Raw genomic sequence first — 18,568 nt, 5'->3', positions numbered from 1 at the left:
TTCATATTTATGAGAAATGCACACATATTATCCGGAAACTAATCCATGGTAATTAGTTGATATCATATCTTTTTTTTCCGGATATGGAGGGAGAGCAGGAAAAGGATAAACTAGTAAGAAATAGTGGTGGAAACAGAAACATAGAAACAGAGCTGAGAGCCGAGGGAGGATGCAAAAGTGAAAGCGAAAGGATAATAATAATCTCAGTGCAAAGGAGAGCGGGTATAACTATATTTGATGTGAATGTCTCCTTTCTTTAATTTCCCTACCAATAGAAATGAAGTCTTGCCTCTGCCTTGTAGCCATGTAACCCATCTATTTTTCCAAAGTGGAAGGAAACCTGTGGCCAAACGGTTCTTATCTCAGAGTTATATGATTGAAAAAATGCATTTATTGTTGTAGCATTAGTTAGTGGACTAATTTAAAGAAAGAAGAAAAAGAAAAGTCAAAGTCTGCCCTATGCGAGTCTGTTCAATTAAGGTGTGCTTTTAATATTCTTTGGTATCTCGAAGTTAGTCTGGGTAATCTTCTTAGGTTCACATATTCATAGATAGACAAATCCTGTTGGGGTTGGCGTGACAAAGGAGAGATCTCTAAGGTGTCAAGCTTGTAGACTATATGGATGATCTTACTTATTACCCTGACGCCAAGAATTCTGTATAATATAATCTAAATAAACTTTGACTTGCTAAACGTTTGTTATCTTCTTACATGGAGAGGGGGCTGAACTGGGTAATTGGCATACAGGAGAGTAGGGAATGAAAATGGTAAATAATAATATTTCTTTGTTATCAATCATGAGAGAATCAGACGCTGCTATCTTAAGTTATCCAGTTTCTTTGTTTTATATTGCTGGTATTACAAAATCTGGAAAGAATATTCAGTCAGTTGAGTTATTATATAAAATATTTATTCAATTTACGTGTATATTTCTATTTATACATTAAACTTTTAAATGATTAAAATATATTTATTAATTTTAAATAATTTAATATGTATAAATTATTCAATATCATAATATAAATATTTATTTATATATATTATTTTAATATTCATTGCTATGTATTCATCAACTGTAGGTAAGAATTACTCGTCCTTCCTTATGACAGTGCAGGCTGAGTATAGAATTTAAAAAAAGAAAAAGAAAAGAGATAATATTGTGGTGTTTAAATTTCATTTGGATGTTGATAGAAAGAGTGTAAAGGGCTTTTAGAGGTTGACCATTGACCTTAGTTCGAGAATAAAAGGAGGACAACTGCCAAATTTGAAGTTCGTAAGCAAGTGCCTGTGGTTTCACGTTTCTGTGTGTATCACACGTTGTCTCGTCAGAACAATAAACACCATGGAAACAACTCTTCTTTCCTAGAAGCTTACCTTCATTTTAACACAGGTTCAAAACAAGCTACTCTCAAAATCTGAGCTCTCTCTTAATGTCGAAAATAACCTCAGTATTTCTCTCTATTTGCTTCTCTGCCCTTCTCCTTTCCCTCCTCCTCAGCCATGTCAAGTCTCAGCAGCAGCTTTATGATGAAGAAGAAGCAATCCTTCTAAGGCTAAAGCAACACTGGAAAAATCAACCACCTCTTGTTCAGTGGACCCCATTAACCTCTTCTCATTGCACCTGGCCAGGAATCAACTGCACCAACAGTTCTGTCACTGGTCTCAACTTTGCCAATGTGAATATTGCTGGAACAATCCCGCCCTTCATTTGTGACCTCAAGAACCTCACAGTTCTTGATTTTGGCAACAACAGCATCATTGGAACGTTCCCTTTGTTTCTCTATAACTGTTCCAAGCTTGAGCACCTCGATCTCTCTCAGAATTACTTTGTTGGCACCATTCCTGATGACATTGATCGCTTGTCTCGGCTTTCATTCCTTAACCTCTATGGTAATAACTTCACTGGTAATATTCCAGTGGCTATCGGGCGATTAAAGGAGTTAAAATCTCTTCAACTTCAACAGAATCTGTTTAACGGTACTTTCCCAGTAGAAATCGGCAACTTGACCAATCTTGAAGAGCTAATGTTGGCTTACAATGGTTTTTTACCATCAAGGTTTCCATCTAATTTCACCCAGCTGAAGAAAGTAAAGCAGCTTTGGTTTGCTGAATCGAATTTGATAGGGGAGATTCCGGAAATGATTGGAGATATGGCTGCATTGGAGCTCTTAGATTTATCAACAAATACATTAACTGGGAATCTTCCCAGCAGTTTGCTCATGTTGAAGAACTTGAGTATGCTATATCTTCACAAGAACAATCTATCCGGGGAGATCCCTCGAGTTGTTGAAGCTCTGAATTTGGTCGAACTTGATCTTTCTGATAATAACTTGATAGGGACTATCCCTGACGAGTTTGGGAAGTTGGAGAAATTATCAATTTTAAATTTGTTCTTCAATCAATTATCTGGTGAAATCCCTGTAAGTATTGCCCATCTTCCGGTACTGAAACGTTTTAACTTGTTCAGCAACAACTTATCCGGTGCCCTCCCTCCGGAATTGGGTCTGTATTCAGAGCTTGAACAGTTCCAGGTTTCGTCAAACAGGCTTAGTGGCAGGCTGCCTGAACCCTTATGCAATGGAGGGAAGTTAGTAGGAGTAGTAGCCTTCGACAACAATCTCAATGGAGAATTGCCAACGTCACTGGGGAACTGCAGTAGTTTGCTGATCGTAAGCATTTCGCGCAATGCATTTTCTGGCAACGTTCCTATTGGTCTGTGGACAGCTTTAAATTTGACATTTCTGATGTTGAGCGATAATAAGTTCGCTGGTGAGCTCCCAAATGAAGTGTCGAGGAATCTTGCGCGACTTGAGATAAGTAACAACGAGTTTTCTGGTAAAATTCCTAGTGGAGCTTCTTGGAGCAATCTGGTGGTTTTCAACGCCAGTAATAACCTTTTTTCTGGCACAATCCCTCAGGAATTAACTGCTCTTCCTAGTCTCACTACTCTTTTGCTTGACAGGAACCAACTCAGCGGACCCCTTCCATCCGATATAATCTCATGGAAGTCACTCAATACAATAAACATGAGCCAAAATCAACTTTCTGGACAACTTCCAGATGAAATTACTTCTCTACCTAACCTTGTTGTACTGGATTTATCAGATAATCAAATTTCTGGCGACATTCCACCTCAACTAGGCTCCCTGAAGCTTAACTTTCTCAATCTCTCTTCCAATCATCTTACAGGGGAAATCCCACGTCTGTTGGAAAATGCTGCTTACAACACCAGCTTCTTGAACAATCCTGGTCTTTGTACCAGTAGTTCATTGCTAAACCTTCATGTCTGTAATTCTAGACCCCAAAAGTCAAGCAAAAATTCGACAAGATTGATAGCCTTGATATCAAGTATTTTAGCAGCGGCCTTTGTGTTGGCTTTGTTACTCTCATTCTTTGTGATCAGAGTTCACCAGAAGAAAAAGCAGCGATCCAATTCAACATGGAAGTTCACCTCATTCCATAAGTTGAGTTTTACTGAATCAGATATACTATCAAAATTAACAGAAAGCAACCTGATTGGAAGTGGAGGATCAGGAAAAGTATATCGAGTACTTACAAATGGATCAGGCCTCATTGTTGCTGTGAAAAGAATTTGGAATGACAGGAAGTTAGATCAAAAACTTGAGAAAGAGTTCCAAGCAGAAGTTGAGATATTGGGTAAAATTAGGCATCTGAACATAGTGAAGCTGCTTTGCTGTATTTGCAATGACGACTCAAAACTTCTCGTCTATGAGTATATGGACAAACGTAGCCTGGATCGGTGGCTGCACACGAAGAAGAGACGAAATGTTTCTGGTTCAGTCTGTCATGCCGTTCTAAACTGGCCTACTCGGTTCAGAATTGCAGTAGGAGTTGCTCAAGGCCTATCCTACTTGCATCATGACTGCTTACCCCGTATTGTTCATCGAGATGTTAAATCAAGCAATATCCTGCTAGATTCCTCTTTCAATGCAAAAATTGCCGATTTTGGTTTGGCCAGGATGCTGATTAAACAAGGAGAAGCTACAGTATCAGCTGTGGCAGGGTCTTTTGGCTATATAGCTCCAGGCAAGTGATATTTCTTTTTTCTTCTTGCCCGCCCATTTTATTATTATAGATCTTAATTAAAGTCTTTTCATTTGTGCTTTGAATTGCAGAGTATGTTCAAACATCGAAAGTGAATGAAAAAGTTGATGTCTACAGCTTTGGTGTTGTTCTGTTAGAACTAACAACTGGTAAGGAGGCAAATTTTGGTGATGAGAATAGTTGCCTTGCTGATTGGGCATGGCATCACATGAGCGAAGGTAGCGCAGTAGTCGATGCCTTGGATAAAGAGATCGTGGAACCTTCTTATTTAGGTGAAATGAGCATTGTTTTCAAGCTTGGAGTCAAGTGCACCAGCAAAATGCCTTCTGCTAGACCCTCCATGAGTGAGGCCTTGCAAATTCTACTTCAGTGCAGCCGTCCACAAGTTTTTGAAGTGAAGATTATGGGAAGAGAGTATGATGTCGCTCCCCTCCTAAAGAGTTCAAAGCGCGAGCAATCATCAGGGAATGATGAGAATGAGTGATCTGTCACCAACTGGGATCAGCTCAATTGGGGCATAACTCAAAGTTGGAAAATTCTTGCCTCCTAAAAAAAAAAGTCTCCACCCGCCAAACCAATAGATGAGTAGCACATGTTTTGTAGTATTAAATAACCAAGTACATATCAATCATCCAGTGTGAAAGTACAAAACATTGATGTAGATATGTCAGAGTGTCAGTCATTTACTTATTACGTATATACACTTAGCGATAAGAATTACCCGAAAGTAAGGTTTTTGTTCTCTCATCAACTGTAAAGTGCTCCTAGAGGTGGCTGATAAACTTGTATTTTTAGAAGAAATAAGGCATCCTTTGTAAGCACAAGACAAAGTTATAGAATAGTTCGTTATAGGCAAGCAGACATCGAGCTAGAATATTTGATAACGTAAGCAGTTGCAGCATTGTTTTGCTATTATCCAAGTGCAAGACGAATTAGAAACTGTATTTTCCTGTATCTGTATTTGTTGAGGCTTCGAGAGCCAAGGCAAGGATCCATGGTATTATGCACTTATAAATTGTTCATCAGAAACTCAAAAATCAAGAGATAATTGCAAAAGAGCGCAAGCTATAGGATCATTTTCAATTGAACTTAAGAAATTATGACTTCTGATGCCAAATTTCCAACAATTTCTACATGAAATCTTACAACAGATGTGTTTGGAAAACGTTATCGTTTGAGCAGGACAAGTTTAACGACTATTACTGCAGAAATCACCATTAGTCCAAAAGATTCAATCTTAGATATGTAATAAATTTCCAAGTTCTTGCACAAGACTGAATTATTATCCTTGTCAAATTAGAGTTGATATCATATTAGAATTCGATTATTTGGTTACTTAAATTCCAAACCAATTTTAAGAAACAGAGAATGTGCATTCCACAAATAGCAACATTTTCAACGGTAGGACTCCTCAATTAGAACTGATCTCCCACAAGCGTGCTTGACGGCCAAATGATCAATGTACAATGTTTTTTGTAGAACTTTGTGTACAGATGACAGCAGTTATTTAGGTTTTGCCACAAAATACAAAGCTCCTTCAAGAAATAGTACCTGCTATCAAACTTGCTTTAGTTTCAAAGTCTAGAGAAGAATCTCAAGAGAAGAGAGTGCTCCCTGTGATGCACAAAAGTCTGGTAGGTGATGTTATTTCCCACCCAAACGACTACTACGGAATATCTAATGGAGTTTTTTTCTGCATTCCATCGATTGGTAGTTGCAGTTTAGTCCAAGCATGACTTGGAAAGGGTGGAATTATGGGGAACGCAATAAACCTTCACTGTTCCATGCAATTAATGACTGTAAATTCTCCTCTTTATTTTCACATGACACTAGAAACATATTTTGCCCAATGTAGCATCTCGAATAATAGTTTACATTCCCCACTTATTTGCTAACTCTTGCCAATGAAAAAAGAGGGGAGCAAATGGATCAAAATGGCAGGCCTGAGCGTCGAAGCTTGGGACCATTGCTAGGCACTTTGTGACGGTATTTTATCCATCACTCAACTATAACCTCTCTAAGACCCCCATTATGAATTTGTTGGCATTAGCTTATAAACAAGGCAATGCCACTACTCTAGATGATTGTAGTAACTGTTATGTGGGGGAAGGAATAATTTACAAAATTGCAAATTTCATTCGATCTACCTATATGTATTCAGTATTCAGCAACCTCCCGGTATAGGGAGTGGGAAGCTGCCAGCAGAGCTGCTCCGATGCCTGAGCCATCATTTGAGTGCTCAACAACAATGTTCTCAGAAACTTCCTTTCCCAGCAACTCCTCAATCGTGCTCTCCAAGCATACACGAAACTTAGTGTAGTGCTCAAAAAGCCCTCCATCCATTGCTATTACTGACTTATGCTTTTCCCTTTCCTTTATTGTGTCTCTTCCCAATTTCTTGAGTATGCCTACTATTCCGGCTGCAGAGAGGCGGGCACCACGAGTGGCAACAATGTCACAAAGCTTAACTATAGCTTTCCTCGTTTTCAGAGAGGTATTAGGTATCTGAGCAGAAGAGAGGAAAATCAAATGTCGTGAAAGCTCCGCAAGATCCATGAAATTGCTTTTGCTGCTTGCAGTTGTTAACATATTGATGGTACTTGCACTAACAACTCTATTTGGAAAAATCATTTTGACTCATTAACACTCGAATCATCCAAAAAAAAATACATGTACATAGAAAGTACAGATCCAAGAAGTTAAAATAATGAAATGTATTGAATGGTACAAGAAAAAAATTAAATAACGGAAAGACAAAGGCAAAACATCATGAAGACAGAATAAATACCTCTAAGATATCCTTTAGTTTGCTTCCAACGACTCTCAGATCTGAAGATGTATCTTGATGCATAGCTGACATGACAGGAGTCCTGCATATTTTACAACCGAAGAATAACAGCAGAAAATTATCTACATTAAGTATCTCTATTATAAGCATATATTACCACACAGATCAGTAAATCAACCTATTCACCCATAAAATAAGAGGACATCAAAGACGAGCGAATCTGACATGCCTCTTTCAAAACTTGAAAACAGTGGAAGGGTTGAATGTGGTAAGTCTGAGGTCTTACTTAAGCTTGAGGTCCCAATTAGTATCATTTCAATGTAAATGCTAATTAGCATTGATGAAACATCCAAAAATAAGTAGATCAAAAAATCTACAGCCTAGAAAGACAGGAGTAAATAACACATACGACATATATACCCCACCTTAGAATGAATGGAATCTCCAGTTTTGGTGGAACAACATCACCAAAAAGGTTAGCTTCCTCGGCCATCTTCAACAGAACTCTCCGTACAATCTCTCCCAAATACATACCAGAAATGATCTTCTCGAAAATCTGCAGACAATAATTATAAAGAACTTAAATATTAATTTAACCACTTCAATATATGCAGCAGGATGAAGAAATAAAAGGCAAAGTTAGGCCACCTGTTCCCCTGGGTTCAGAGACTCAATATCCAGAGCCTCATCATATTCTGTAAGTGGAAGGTGTGATGATCGGAAGTTACCCCACTCCATATTGATTACCTATGATAATAAAGAATGCTTTAGTAATTATATGCACATGTCAGATCGTAAATCCTGTCATAGAAATAAGACATATTAAAATGTGAACTGATAGATCATGCATTTGGCTATAAAGAACAAACAGTAAATAACAATCATCCAAAATTACCAACCATTTCATCTGATTTAGGTAGAAGACCATGCCACTTGGGAATTGCTTGTGCCCGTTCTACATAGGCTGCATTTGTTCCAGTGCCCAAGATTACTCCAGCAATAACATCCTGGCTGTGGTATCTACCTCCAGCTAATGTTCCAATTGTATCATTGACCTGCATCACCCCAGCAAGTCAAGGAATTTCCTTAGTTACCCACAAAGGCAATTACGAATCACTTCATGTCAGCACCAATATAAAAATGAATCAATAGAAAGAGTCAAACAGAGGACCGGAGAGTCCAATGAAAAAAGTTCAACTTACCAAAGCTGCAACACGCATGTCAAGACCAACTCTGTCCATGGCTTTTGTCAATTCTCCTACCACATCTTCCCCAACCTTTATCAGGATCAGCCACAAGGTAAAACCACAACAGTTAAAAAAGAAGCCAATAGTTAGAAGTTACGAGTATTTACGACCCAAGTCTAATTGAAATAGCCTAAAATTTCTAGGCCACAAACCGAGCATTTATCAGGGATCCTCGTGGAAGTGGCTTATGAAGGACTACCAGTTTTCTATAGTAAAGAGTTTAGCATTTGTTGCGTAGTAGTATAACCCAAACCAAGAAAAATCTGACATGTCCTTAAACAGGCCTTGCTTTGAGATACCCCTCCACTCAAAACATGAAATGCACAGTAATTTACATACGGAGGTTCCATTCTTAAGGAGGCAATGAGGACCACACCTCAATGGATATCATAAGCTACGATTAAAGCATGAAAGCTACACCGAAATCTTAAGGGAGAAAAAAGCCCAAGGCCAGTAAGCCTCCTGACAAAACAAAGAGATCAAGGACCTATGCCAGACAAATCAGAAAAAAAAAAAAAAAGAACTTGCCCTACAACATTAAACATTGCATGTCTCACTAACTGCTAACAATTGTACATATCAAAGAATACTAATAATTTATATGGGAGAGGTTTCTTATAGCATTTCATTTTAATCCAATAAGATGGAACTCACATGATTAAGTAGAAGTATGTAACTACATAACACATATTGAAAGCATATAAATGCATCAATTTGCAAGAATTGCCAGTTTACATGCTGACATTTTGAGCGGAATGTATTTTTGTGTCCCTAACAATAAGAAACCTAAATTCTTACATGTAAAAGTATAGGGGAGGAGAAAAGTAACAAGTAACGTTTTAGATTGTAGAAGAATTATTTCAAAGTTTTAATACACCAAGATCAAACAAATAATAACTAATTTCAAAGGGTATGACAGTATAAAGGTTGGAACTAACTGTATCTTCTATAGAGAAACCTTTTGTCCATTTTATAAGAGTTCCTGATGCTATTGACGCTTGCCTAACTGGGAATGAGAAGGTAAAGCCCAGTTCCCTTTGTTGACCAGGCAAAGGGTGCAAGTCTTCACCTTCTGTAGCAACAAACTTTTTAAGTGCGTCCGCAATAAAATCGAATAATGCCTGAAATCACCATCATTTTATAAGGCTTCAAATTATGAATTAATACGCACAGAATCACATTTGTTAGGCTCGCTTTAATAATACTCACATCTGAAGATCCAATCATCAAGTGTGGAGGAATAGAAACTTCCTCAAATTCTTGTTTGACAACACGATCTTCTTTCCCTCCCAAAAGTACACGTAAGACGCGAAAATTTGTGCCACCAAGGTCTAATGCATAAAACAGCCCCTTCTCATCCCTGAACAAGTACACACGAAGTGACTGGCATGTTCATCCGACCTTGTTCTTGTTATTCTTAATGTAAAACACAATGTCAAATACTTCATAGTAGTAGCTTTTTTTTGTTCTTAAGACATTCTTGATTCTTTATTTCTAATTCTTGATAAGCCTTATAACTAATATTAACTTAAAATGAGCTCCTAAAGAAACATGATTCCTTAAACCACTCAATACAATATGAATTCAGTTTGCTTATCTGTGAAAAGAGTGAGTTGACCTTCCACTTCTAAGACTTCAAATGATTATAGAATTATATAAATGCAACATATGAAAAATTATTGCCCATTTTCATTACCAAGGAATACGTAAGGTCTAAAATGCAAAAAGTACCAAAGGTATCACCGGTAAGATATATTCTAAGCCATAAGAAAGAGATAACTAGGAATAAATCCTCAATTATTTCATAAATAAACCTTGCACAGCATTTCTATTTGTTTTTCTGAATGGAACTTGATAAATTAACTTATTGAAAGCTTATAAAAAATTCTTACACTTTCTCAAAAAAAAAAAAAAAAAAAAAACAATTTCTTACACATCATAAATTAGATTATGTCAAACTGCTTAAGAAATTAATATCAAGAAAAATTATCATTTTAGTAATTTAGACAAAGCCCGTTTCCTTTTAGTTCCGGTGGGCCACAAAACAGGCAACCGCGACAGTTGTATTCAGATTCTTACATATTTAATTCAATTATTATCTCAATACATATCTTTTTTTCACACTTGATCTTTTATTATCTTTTTAATTGAAAAAAAAAAAAAAAAAGCCATATTTGCGCTTGCGGCATAAATAAAATTGAGAAAACAAAACAATTAAAAAAAACGAACTTTTTTTCTCAGGCACATAAAAGAAGTGTAAACTGAAGACATAAATAACCACAGATACGTAAGCAATTATTATTAAAGAAAAAAGACCTTATCAATTAAAATCAAATCAGATTCACAATAATCATCTAAACAATAAATGAATTCAAATAAGTAGGAAATGGAAAATAAACTAAAACAAATAAATGAATGAATAATAAAGTAACTAGTAATTACCCGGTAGGAAGATTATCAACGTAGCTAATGATCATCTTAAGTTTACTACCACCCTCCGATGCAAGACCAGCATGCATCTCGACGGTCATAGCATCTGCCACCTGTCTTAATTTTCCGACAGGGGTGCCACACTTCTCTTCAAACTCTCCAAGTATCGCCATGGCTCTGGTCCACCTTCCTGAGCTCTTCATCCTATGCCTCACCACTAGTGCCGCCGACGCACACACCGCCGCTGCACACACGGCCGCCGCCCCCACCGCCACCTTCCCCATACTAAAGCTCTTTTCACTCGCAAAGTTGAGTAATCAGGAGCAAATTTGTAGAAGTTGCGGCTTGTTACGAGTGTAATTATTTTGGAGCTATATTATTATTAATATTATTATTAATACGTTATTGCATTCAGCTTACTTTAGAGAAGATTTTATTTTTTTTTGGAAGGACTGTATTAAAGCTATGTATTTTCGTTTCGTTTCGTTTCGTTTTGTTTATATATGGAATAAAACGGTGATTCTTTTAAAAGGAGAGTGGACATGGTCCTGGTTCGAATTACAGGAATGCCATATTTTGAGTGGCGTGTCAATATCAGGTATCAGCCCGCCTTTATCTAGGCGGACGGACATGGTTCCGTTTCGCCTTTTGTCCGTTTAAGAAAGTATGATTTTTTTATTTATAGTTTTTCTTTTAAAGTTAAATTACTGTTAAATTAAAATATTATCAATAAAAAGAATAATTATTATTACACATTAAGGATAATTAGTTCTTTATTTTTAATATTATAATTAAATCATCCTATAATTTATAATGATAGATAATTTATAATGGTATACTAATTCTCTTTCATTGAGATTTTTTTATTAATCGACTATTAAATTAAAATGAAAGCAATGCTATAATGTGGATATTCTAAATTATTTTTTTTAAAACCGTTTTAATATTGATTTATGTTTTCCTTAAGTCAAAAGATTATAAAATTAATAAATTCAAATATATATCAATTTCTTTAGTAGTTTTATATTCTTAACTACATTAATGAAATTGTTATTTAAAAACAAAAGATATTGTGATAGTTTTGAGATGTTTTCTTATGTGGTTTTGGTTTACAGTAAATTAAAATATATAATTTGCGGTCTTAGCATTTTATACTGTATATAGTTGCAATTTATAGATTTTATGTTATTTATAAATTTAAGGTTTATATGTTTTAAATAAAATAAAAATTAATTTAAACTCTTATATAATTAAATGTGGGTAAAATTAGTTATACATAAACTAAATTTTAAAAAATAAATAAAATTTTTAAATAAAATTTATATTAATTTATTAATATATTTTATAATGTAATAATATCTCGTTCAACTTTTTTATTTATATTTTAAATTTTTTCATATATTTTTTTGAATAAAATAATTTTTTTAATAAATTTTAACTAAATGTACCATTAAATTATTTTCAGATAAAAAGGTATAATATGACACTAATAATATTGGTATTACGCTTATACGGTCAATATGTAAATGCCATGTTAATAATGTCTAAATTACAACATCTCCCCATAGCAATAGTAGGCCGATATATTTCAAGGTTGTTAATTCCAATATATATATATAATCTCCCTATAATAATATTTATATAGTAATTAAAAAATTATAATTTAAATTTGGATCAATCATAAATAAAAATTAATTTTAAGAATAAACTTTCCATTATAATAAATTATAAAAATTTTAAATTTCATTTAAAAAAAATATTTCTCTATACAACAATATTAGCAATATACTTGTGTCAATGCACAAATATTAATAAGTTTATAATATAAATTTTTAGTTTGAAATATTTTATTTTAATAAAAAAATTACATTATAAAAATAATCTTATTTAATTATTATTCTATTTTATAGCACTTAATATTATCATTTTATTTATATAAATTTTAAAATTTAATAGTTATAAAAAATAATTAAAAAATTTATAGTAGGTATACAGTAAATTATTGTCATTATGTAATCACAAATTTTTTATTATATTTAGCTATCATTTTATTTTAATAAATATTTAGTAATTATTATTTTTCTACTTGTGCTAATATATAATTATCGATAATCTTATAATTTAATATTTTAGCTTAAAGTATTTTAATTTAATTATAAATATATTTTATAATAAAAAATAATTATATTTAGCTGTATTTTACTGTAATAAGTATTTAATATTATCATTTTACTTTAATAACTATAAATTCAATAAGATAATAATAGAATATATAGTGAATTAGTGACGTTGTACAATCACTAATTTTTTTAATTATATTTAGCTATTATTTTATTTGATTAGTATTTAATATTAGAATGCATTTAATATTATCATTTTATTTTATTAGTATTTAATGTTATAGTAAATTATTATATAACCACATTAAAGTCACATATAATTTTTTATTAAAACTTTATATGAGGCGGCTTTATAAAATGTTACCAAATGGAGTCTCATGGAAAAAAATTTAATACTTAAACCTCCATTAAGTTATAATTATAAATTTTATTTGGTACCAAATATATGAGTTTACTATATATAATTTGTCAAAATAAACATATAAAACAAATTATTGAAAGTGTTAACTGAAAAGAAAAATTAAAAGGAAATAGTTCTCACGCATGTTAAAAAGATCAGCAAAATAATTGAGGACAATTTTCATTCATTAAAAAAAAATAATAATAAAGAGAATTGTCTACTCTACAAAAGCCAAGTGGTAGATGTGAATTTAAAGAAATTACAAGACTTGGTAGATATTTTAAAGTTATAGTTTAATCAAAATTTACAGATTGTAAATCTATAAGTAATAAAATTAATAAATTCCAAAGGCTCTACGACATAGATTAAACATAAAGTTAATGATATTTAAAAAAAGTAATCTTGAAATAATTTATCATAATTCATCATTAATTAAAAATAATAGGGAGATGAAGAAGTAAAATCTTAAAAATAGAAAGAACAGAAAATAATAAATTTATCACAACCTATGAATTTTAATTATCTTTCAACCATCCAATAAATCTAGTTAAATTCAAAAATACTCGTTTAAAAATATTTAATTCAAATAGCACCTTATATTAATTTTAGAAGAAATTGAAAAGCTAAGATCAAGGAACAACAAAGAAAGTTTTTACAGTAAAACCTCTATGTAATTATATACTTAGAATTAAATAAAATTTATAACTATGATAATATCATAATTTAGTAGAGATTAGAGTATCAAATTTCTTTTTTTCACCTAATATTTAATTTTATCGGTGAAATAATAGAAACTATAGATAAAATAAATAAATATCTTCTCATATTATACAAATAAGATTGACGAGACAAAACAATACTATATTAGGATAAAATATAGCATAATATATATTTTTAAAATTATATATACAAATATTACTATATAGAGGAATAATTTTTTAAGTCGGAACTTAAAAAATTTATAACTTATTACAATAGAAAGTTTATTTTTATTTATAACTAATCAAATTGGAACTATAATTTTTTTTATTACTATGCAAATATTATTTCTATATAAAGTATCACTGTAGAGAGATTTTATTGTATATACTTGTTGAATTTAGACAAATGATGAATGGTAAAACACAGAATAACTTAGAAAAATATTAAATTTGTGTTAATAAAATATTTGAACCTTATATAGTGTTTGGTCGAAATTCAAAGATTTACAGAATTTATTTATGAATCTAAAACTAATGTACTGCAAATGTAGTGAAAATTAATTTAGTATTCTATATAATCAAATTTGTGTAGAATTTGTTATATTTAAACTAAATTTTAATAAATAGGTAGAGTTTCTAAATGAATTTCATATTAATAAATTAATACATTTCATAATATTAAAAGATCTCTTTTAATTTTATCATTACTATTTTATCTCATCTTTCATGGCTATTTTTAAATAAAATTAATTATAAAATTAAAATGAAGAATTAGTGCTTTTATCCACTCCAAACTTTCTTTGGACCTTCTGGTTTGGCAATTGATTTGCAAATGTGAAAGGTTGGATTTGTCTTACCAAAAAAAGAAAAAAAGGTTGGATTTGGAATTAATTGATCAAAACAATATTGACCTGAAAAATATTGCCAAAACCAATCAACTTTTACAACTAACTAATTCCATCCAAAATTGACCAACTGCTCATATTTATATATATATATATATATATATATATATAATATATCAAATTCTGAGTTTTTCCCAAGTTGGTGGTGAGATCTAATCCTCTTGTATACTCTTTCTCCTTTTCTAATTTAGTTTTATCTTTTTTTTTTCAAAAAATAAAGACACTTGCATTAAACTAAGAAAAATTAGAACTACAAGGACATTGAATTCACAATGCAAAAATGCTTTCAAAATATGAAACAATAAAAAGTAGAAATGCTTTCTAAAATATGAAACAATGGCGGATCCGCCGTTGGTGACCTCTCCGTACACCCAGCTCAAAAGAAAGCCCACAGAGAAATTATATTTACTAGTTATTTGTCCTTGCATAAATAAATTATATTATTTTATGAATTAGTCCTATTATTTAATTAAAAAATTAATTTTTTAATTAATATAATATTAAAATATAATTAATAATTTATTTTTTAGAATAGATTAGTATCATTATTTGATTAGAAAATTATTTATTAATTAATATGCTACTTTTTAATATTAGAGTAGGCGTTTAATTAGAAATATAATTTAGTAATTAATAAATTAATAAAAAATTATAAAATTATATATAAATTTGAATTTTATTTCTCAAAAATAGTACACATGTCAAAATAAAAATTTTATTTGTCCAAATTAAGCATACGTGCCAAGAAAACTTTAAATCTTATTAATTAATATACATATAAATTTTTATTATCATTTATTCTTTGTTTTTTCTTTTTCTATTTCATTGTTTGAATGCCATGTTACAATTATTTTTTGTTACTTTGAGACTAAAGTACCATAATTTAGCAAAGAAAATTAAAATTTTTATTAGGAGAAAAAAATTAACATTATATTTTAATATGTCTCGATTTGAGATTTTTATTTTAACCGAATGCTAATTTATTACTGCTTCACCACATTAATAAAATTTTTAAATTAATATAAAATTTAGTTACGGTTTAAATGAAATAATGAATTAACAACAAGAAGAGTATGAAACTATTTTTATCAAATAGATATTTTAATTTTGTAGTATGGTTTGGCGATATATGTTTATTTACTAGTAAGTAACTCTAGGAATGATTATATATAATGAGTTTTGTACTTTATATTTTAAAATTATAGTTTTTATAAAATGTTGAAAAGAAATGTTAGAAAGAGCAGTGTATTAATAATTAAAAAATTTACATTTTTTAATCCACATGGAAATTGAAAGCAAATTATTTTATTGATAGAAAATATATTAAATTATGTATATTATTCATTATCAACTAAAATATAATTATATACTAACAAGTAAAATTGGTTGCAGGACACGTGACATAGCAACTAGTTCCAAAAACATAAATTATAAGAAAAAGATAAGTACGAATAGATCCTCCCAATTATTTCATAGACAAATGTAACACAGCATAATTATTTTTCCGAATAAAAAACTTAAAAAAGTTAGGCAAACTCATAAAAGCTTGAAATACTTTTAACACTCTTACACGTCATAAGTGAAATTACGTAAAGCTCCAAAAAGAAAATAGTAAGCATATTATACCATATCATATCTAAAAGCAAATACGAAGGGGAACACACTTTTATACATAAAGAGATAATACGATATTTAATTGTTAGTAATTTATTTTTTATTATATTTTTTAAATTGAATACGAATTCTAAATTTTTATGCCATAATTTAATAGTATGAGACAACAACTAACTTATTTCAAACTTATAATTTTAAATTTAAATTAAATATATATAAATTTTATAAAAGAAAATACGTATAAAGAATGTGACTCATCAACTAATTATAATAATAATAATAAAGTAATATTTTTATTTTACTGTGAAATAATTATCATTTTAACCAATTTGAACAAAACCTATTTCATCCTAATTTAGTGGGCCACAAAATAAGCAACCGCCACCAATGGTCAGATTCTTACATATTTAATACAACCGGTAAGGAATAACTCTTGAATCTTGATCTGGATTTTCATTTCTTCTTGTTGCAAAAATAGTAACCCCGACGGGTCATTTGCTTGAGAGCAGGGATGCCCAAGAGAATGTCGTCGTTCTGGTTGAGCAGTTTGGTCTGCGCACTTAATATATTGATCTAGATTAGTGAAAATGGTATTTATTTTTAATATATCTAATAGAGCACCTCAAATCTCTTTCCGCATATGTTTCTTTTTTTTTTTTCTTTTAGATTTTTTTTTTGAAAAAAAAAGCCATTTTTACACCATAAATAATTTGAGAAATAAAATAAAAAGTGACCTTTCTTTTTTCTTAGGCACGCAAAAGAAATGTGAATTCAAGATATACAAAACCCAAACACATAATTTATAATTATTAAAAGACATCATCAATTAAAATCAAATTGATGATTATTATTACTATTATTAAAACTATTTTATTGGTCTTTCATTCCACAACTTGGAACCTCTTTATAATATGCTAGTCCTTGTAACTTGGATACCTGAGTTTTGAGGTTATAATCGGGTTTTCCAAAAATTATTATCGCATTTAGCATACTTTGGATAAAGAAATTTTTTAACGGACTACATTAAATCTCTTCATTTTTGTTTTGTTTTGTTATATATAAAATGAATGTTGTTTTTTACTTCAGAAAATGGAAAAGCTTTTGAATTTAAACTATGAGAATGCCATATTTTTTAATATGGTGTAAATATATATTATCGTACTACCTTTATTTAAGCCGACGGATATAGATCGATTTATTTTTTTATTTTTTCTATATTAAAATATAAATAAATTGAAGTATCTCAAAAGTTATTCAAGATTGACTCAGATTTTATTATTCAAGCTTGAATTTGAATTTAGGTATTAAAATCGAATTTGAATTTCAAAAAATTAGTGAATCTAATTAAAATTTTCCTATTTTGAATATTATATAAGATATATCTAAATTTGAGTTCAATTGGAACTCAATCAAGCATATTCAAATATAATATGGAAGCTGAATGGTCAAAAACAGTACAACTTTGAAAATCATTAATTTTGTTTAATCAAGTACTTGAATCTTAATAAGATTCTAAAATGACCAATTAATGCTATAATCCACTTCAAACTTTCTTTGAATTGGCAGTTGGATAAAGCAATTTGGCATGGGTGATAGTGGGGTTGGCTTGGACCTTCTGGTTTGGCAATTGATTTGCAAATGTGAAGGTTGTATTTGGAATTAGGTGAGGAAAGGTGGAAATCAAAATTGACCTGGAAATTATTGTCAAAAGAAAACCAATCAACTTTTTTTAATTTTTACTACCAATTCATCCAAAATTGACCAATCAATCCTAGTCAGCAACTACTCGTATTATTTGATTTATAAGGTCTTCCCACGTTGGTGGTGAGCTGTATTTAATCCTTTTTATGTACGCTTTTTATATGACGTAAATAATTCTAGTTAATAATTGCCTGAGGGAGTGTTACGCACCATTAATTCAGCTTAAACTGGCAGGGAGCAATTGACAGGCCATGTGCTCATCAGTGGCTACTGCTGCTTGCCTACTAATGCCAAATTCCAAAACGGTGCTCCTGTATTCATTTATACTTGCCAATGTTATCATTTCTGAGATTATGAATTAATAAAGTACCACTTGGATTTCAAAAGTAAAAAAAGTATTACCTTTTATTCTTTTTTTTTTTTCCTTTTCAGAAATATTACCTTTTATTAGTTTTATCGATAGAACAAATTTAAGAATCAATATCCTACAATCAACTTATGTATTTAACAAATAATTACATTGTAGTTAGAATATAACTATGCTCTAACTGTCTATTTGGATTGAAAATCTTCAAAATTTTAAAAAGTTGTATGAAT

At 30.9% G+C, this 18,568-nt stretch overlaps 2 protein-coding genes across 4 annotated transcripts; one reads left to right on the top strand and one right to left on the bottom strand.

The window, feature by feature from the left end:
• The first annotated feature begins 1,264 nt into the window (after nucleotides 1-1,264).
• LOC8265149 (receptor-like protein kinase HSL1) lies at nucleotides 1,265-5,019 on the top strand. The gene is made up of 2 exons (XM_015716323.3): nucleotides 1,265-4,047; nucleotides 4,137-5,019. The coding sequence occupies exons 1-2, from the start codon at nucleotides 1,431-1,433 to the stop codon at nucleotides 4,547-4,549; spliced, it is 3,030 nt and encodes a 1,009-aa protein (XP_015571809.1). The 5' UTR covers nucleotides 1,265-1,430; the 3' UTR covers nucleotides 4,550-5,019.
• Nucleotides 5,020-5,859: 840 nt separating this feature from the next.
• LOC8265150 (hexokinase-1) lies at nucleotides 5,860-11,019 on the bottom strand. Of its 3 annotated transcripts, none has more exons than XM_002514175.4 (9): nucleotides 10,543-11,012; nucleotides 9,310-9,460; nucleotides 9,039-9,221; nucleotides 8,056-8,130; nucleotides 7,753-7,908; nucleotides 7,502-7,600; nucleotides 7,279-7,409; nucleotides 6,854-6,935; nucleotides 5,860-6,570 (listed from the first exon to the last, which is right to left on the bottom strand). In XM_002514175.4, exons 1-9 carry the CDS (start codon nucleotides 10,812-10,814, stop codon nucleotides 6,223-6,225), a joined length of 1,497 nt encoding a protein of 498 aa, XP_002514221.1. In that variant the 5' UTR covers nucleotides 10,815-11,012; the 3' UTR covers nucleotides 5,860-6,222. The 3 variants fall into 3 exon arrangements, with proteins under 3 accessions (XP_002514221.1, XP_015571808.1, XP_025012255.1); XM_025156487.2 differs by having other exon boundaries at nucleotides 6,540-6,679; nucleotides 10,543-11,019; XM_015716322.3 differs by lacking the exon at nucleotides 9,039-9,221 and having other exon boundaries at nucleotides 10,543-11,010.
• Nucleotides 11,020-18,568: the final 7,549 nt, after the last annotated feature.

The sequence above is a fragment of the Ricinus communis genome, chromosome 3 (genome assembly GCF_019578655.1).
Source record: "Ricinus communis isolate WT05 ecotype wild-type chromosome 3, ASM1957865v1, whole genome shotgun sequence".
In the NCBI taxonomy this organism is placed as follows: Eukaryota; Viridiplantae; Streptophyta; class Magnoliopsida; order Malpighiales; family Euphorbiaceae; genus Ricinus; species Ricinus communis.
Note: the sequence above shows the minus strand (reverse complement) of the source record. Positions and strands in the feature narration are given on the sequence as shown.

Excerpts from the sequence above, each read along its gene's own strand:
- LOC8265150 (XM_002514175.4), bottom strand. The coding sequence starts at position 10,814 with ATGGGGAAGGTGGCGGTGGGGGCGGCGGCCGTGTGTGCAGCGGCGGTG. Across the intron at positions 7,909-8,055 it reads ACATGCGTGTTGCAGCTTTG|GTCAATGATACAATTGGAAC; the intron begins GTAAGTTGAACT and ends GGGGTGATGCAG. Across the intron at positions 6,571-6,853 it reads AACTAAAGGATATCTTAGAG|ATACCTAATACCTCTCTGAA; the intron begins GTATTTATTCTG and ends TCTTCTGCTCAG.
- LOC8265149 (XM_015716323.3), top strand. The coding sequence starts at position 1,431 with ATGTCGAAAATAACCTCAGTATTTCTCTCTATTTGCTTCTCTGCCCTT. Across the intron at positions 4,048-4,136 it reads TTTTGGCTATATAGCTCCAG|AGTATGTTCAAACATCGAAA; the intron begins GCAAGTGATATT and ends TTTGAATTGCAG.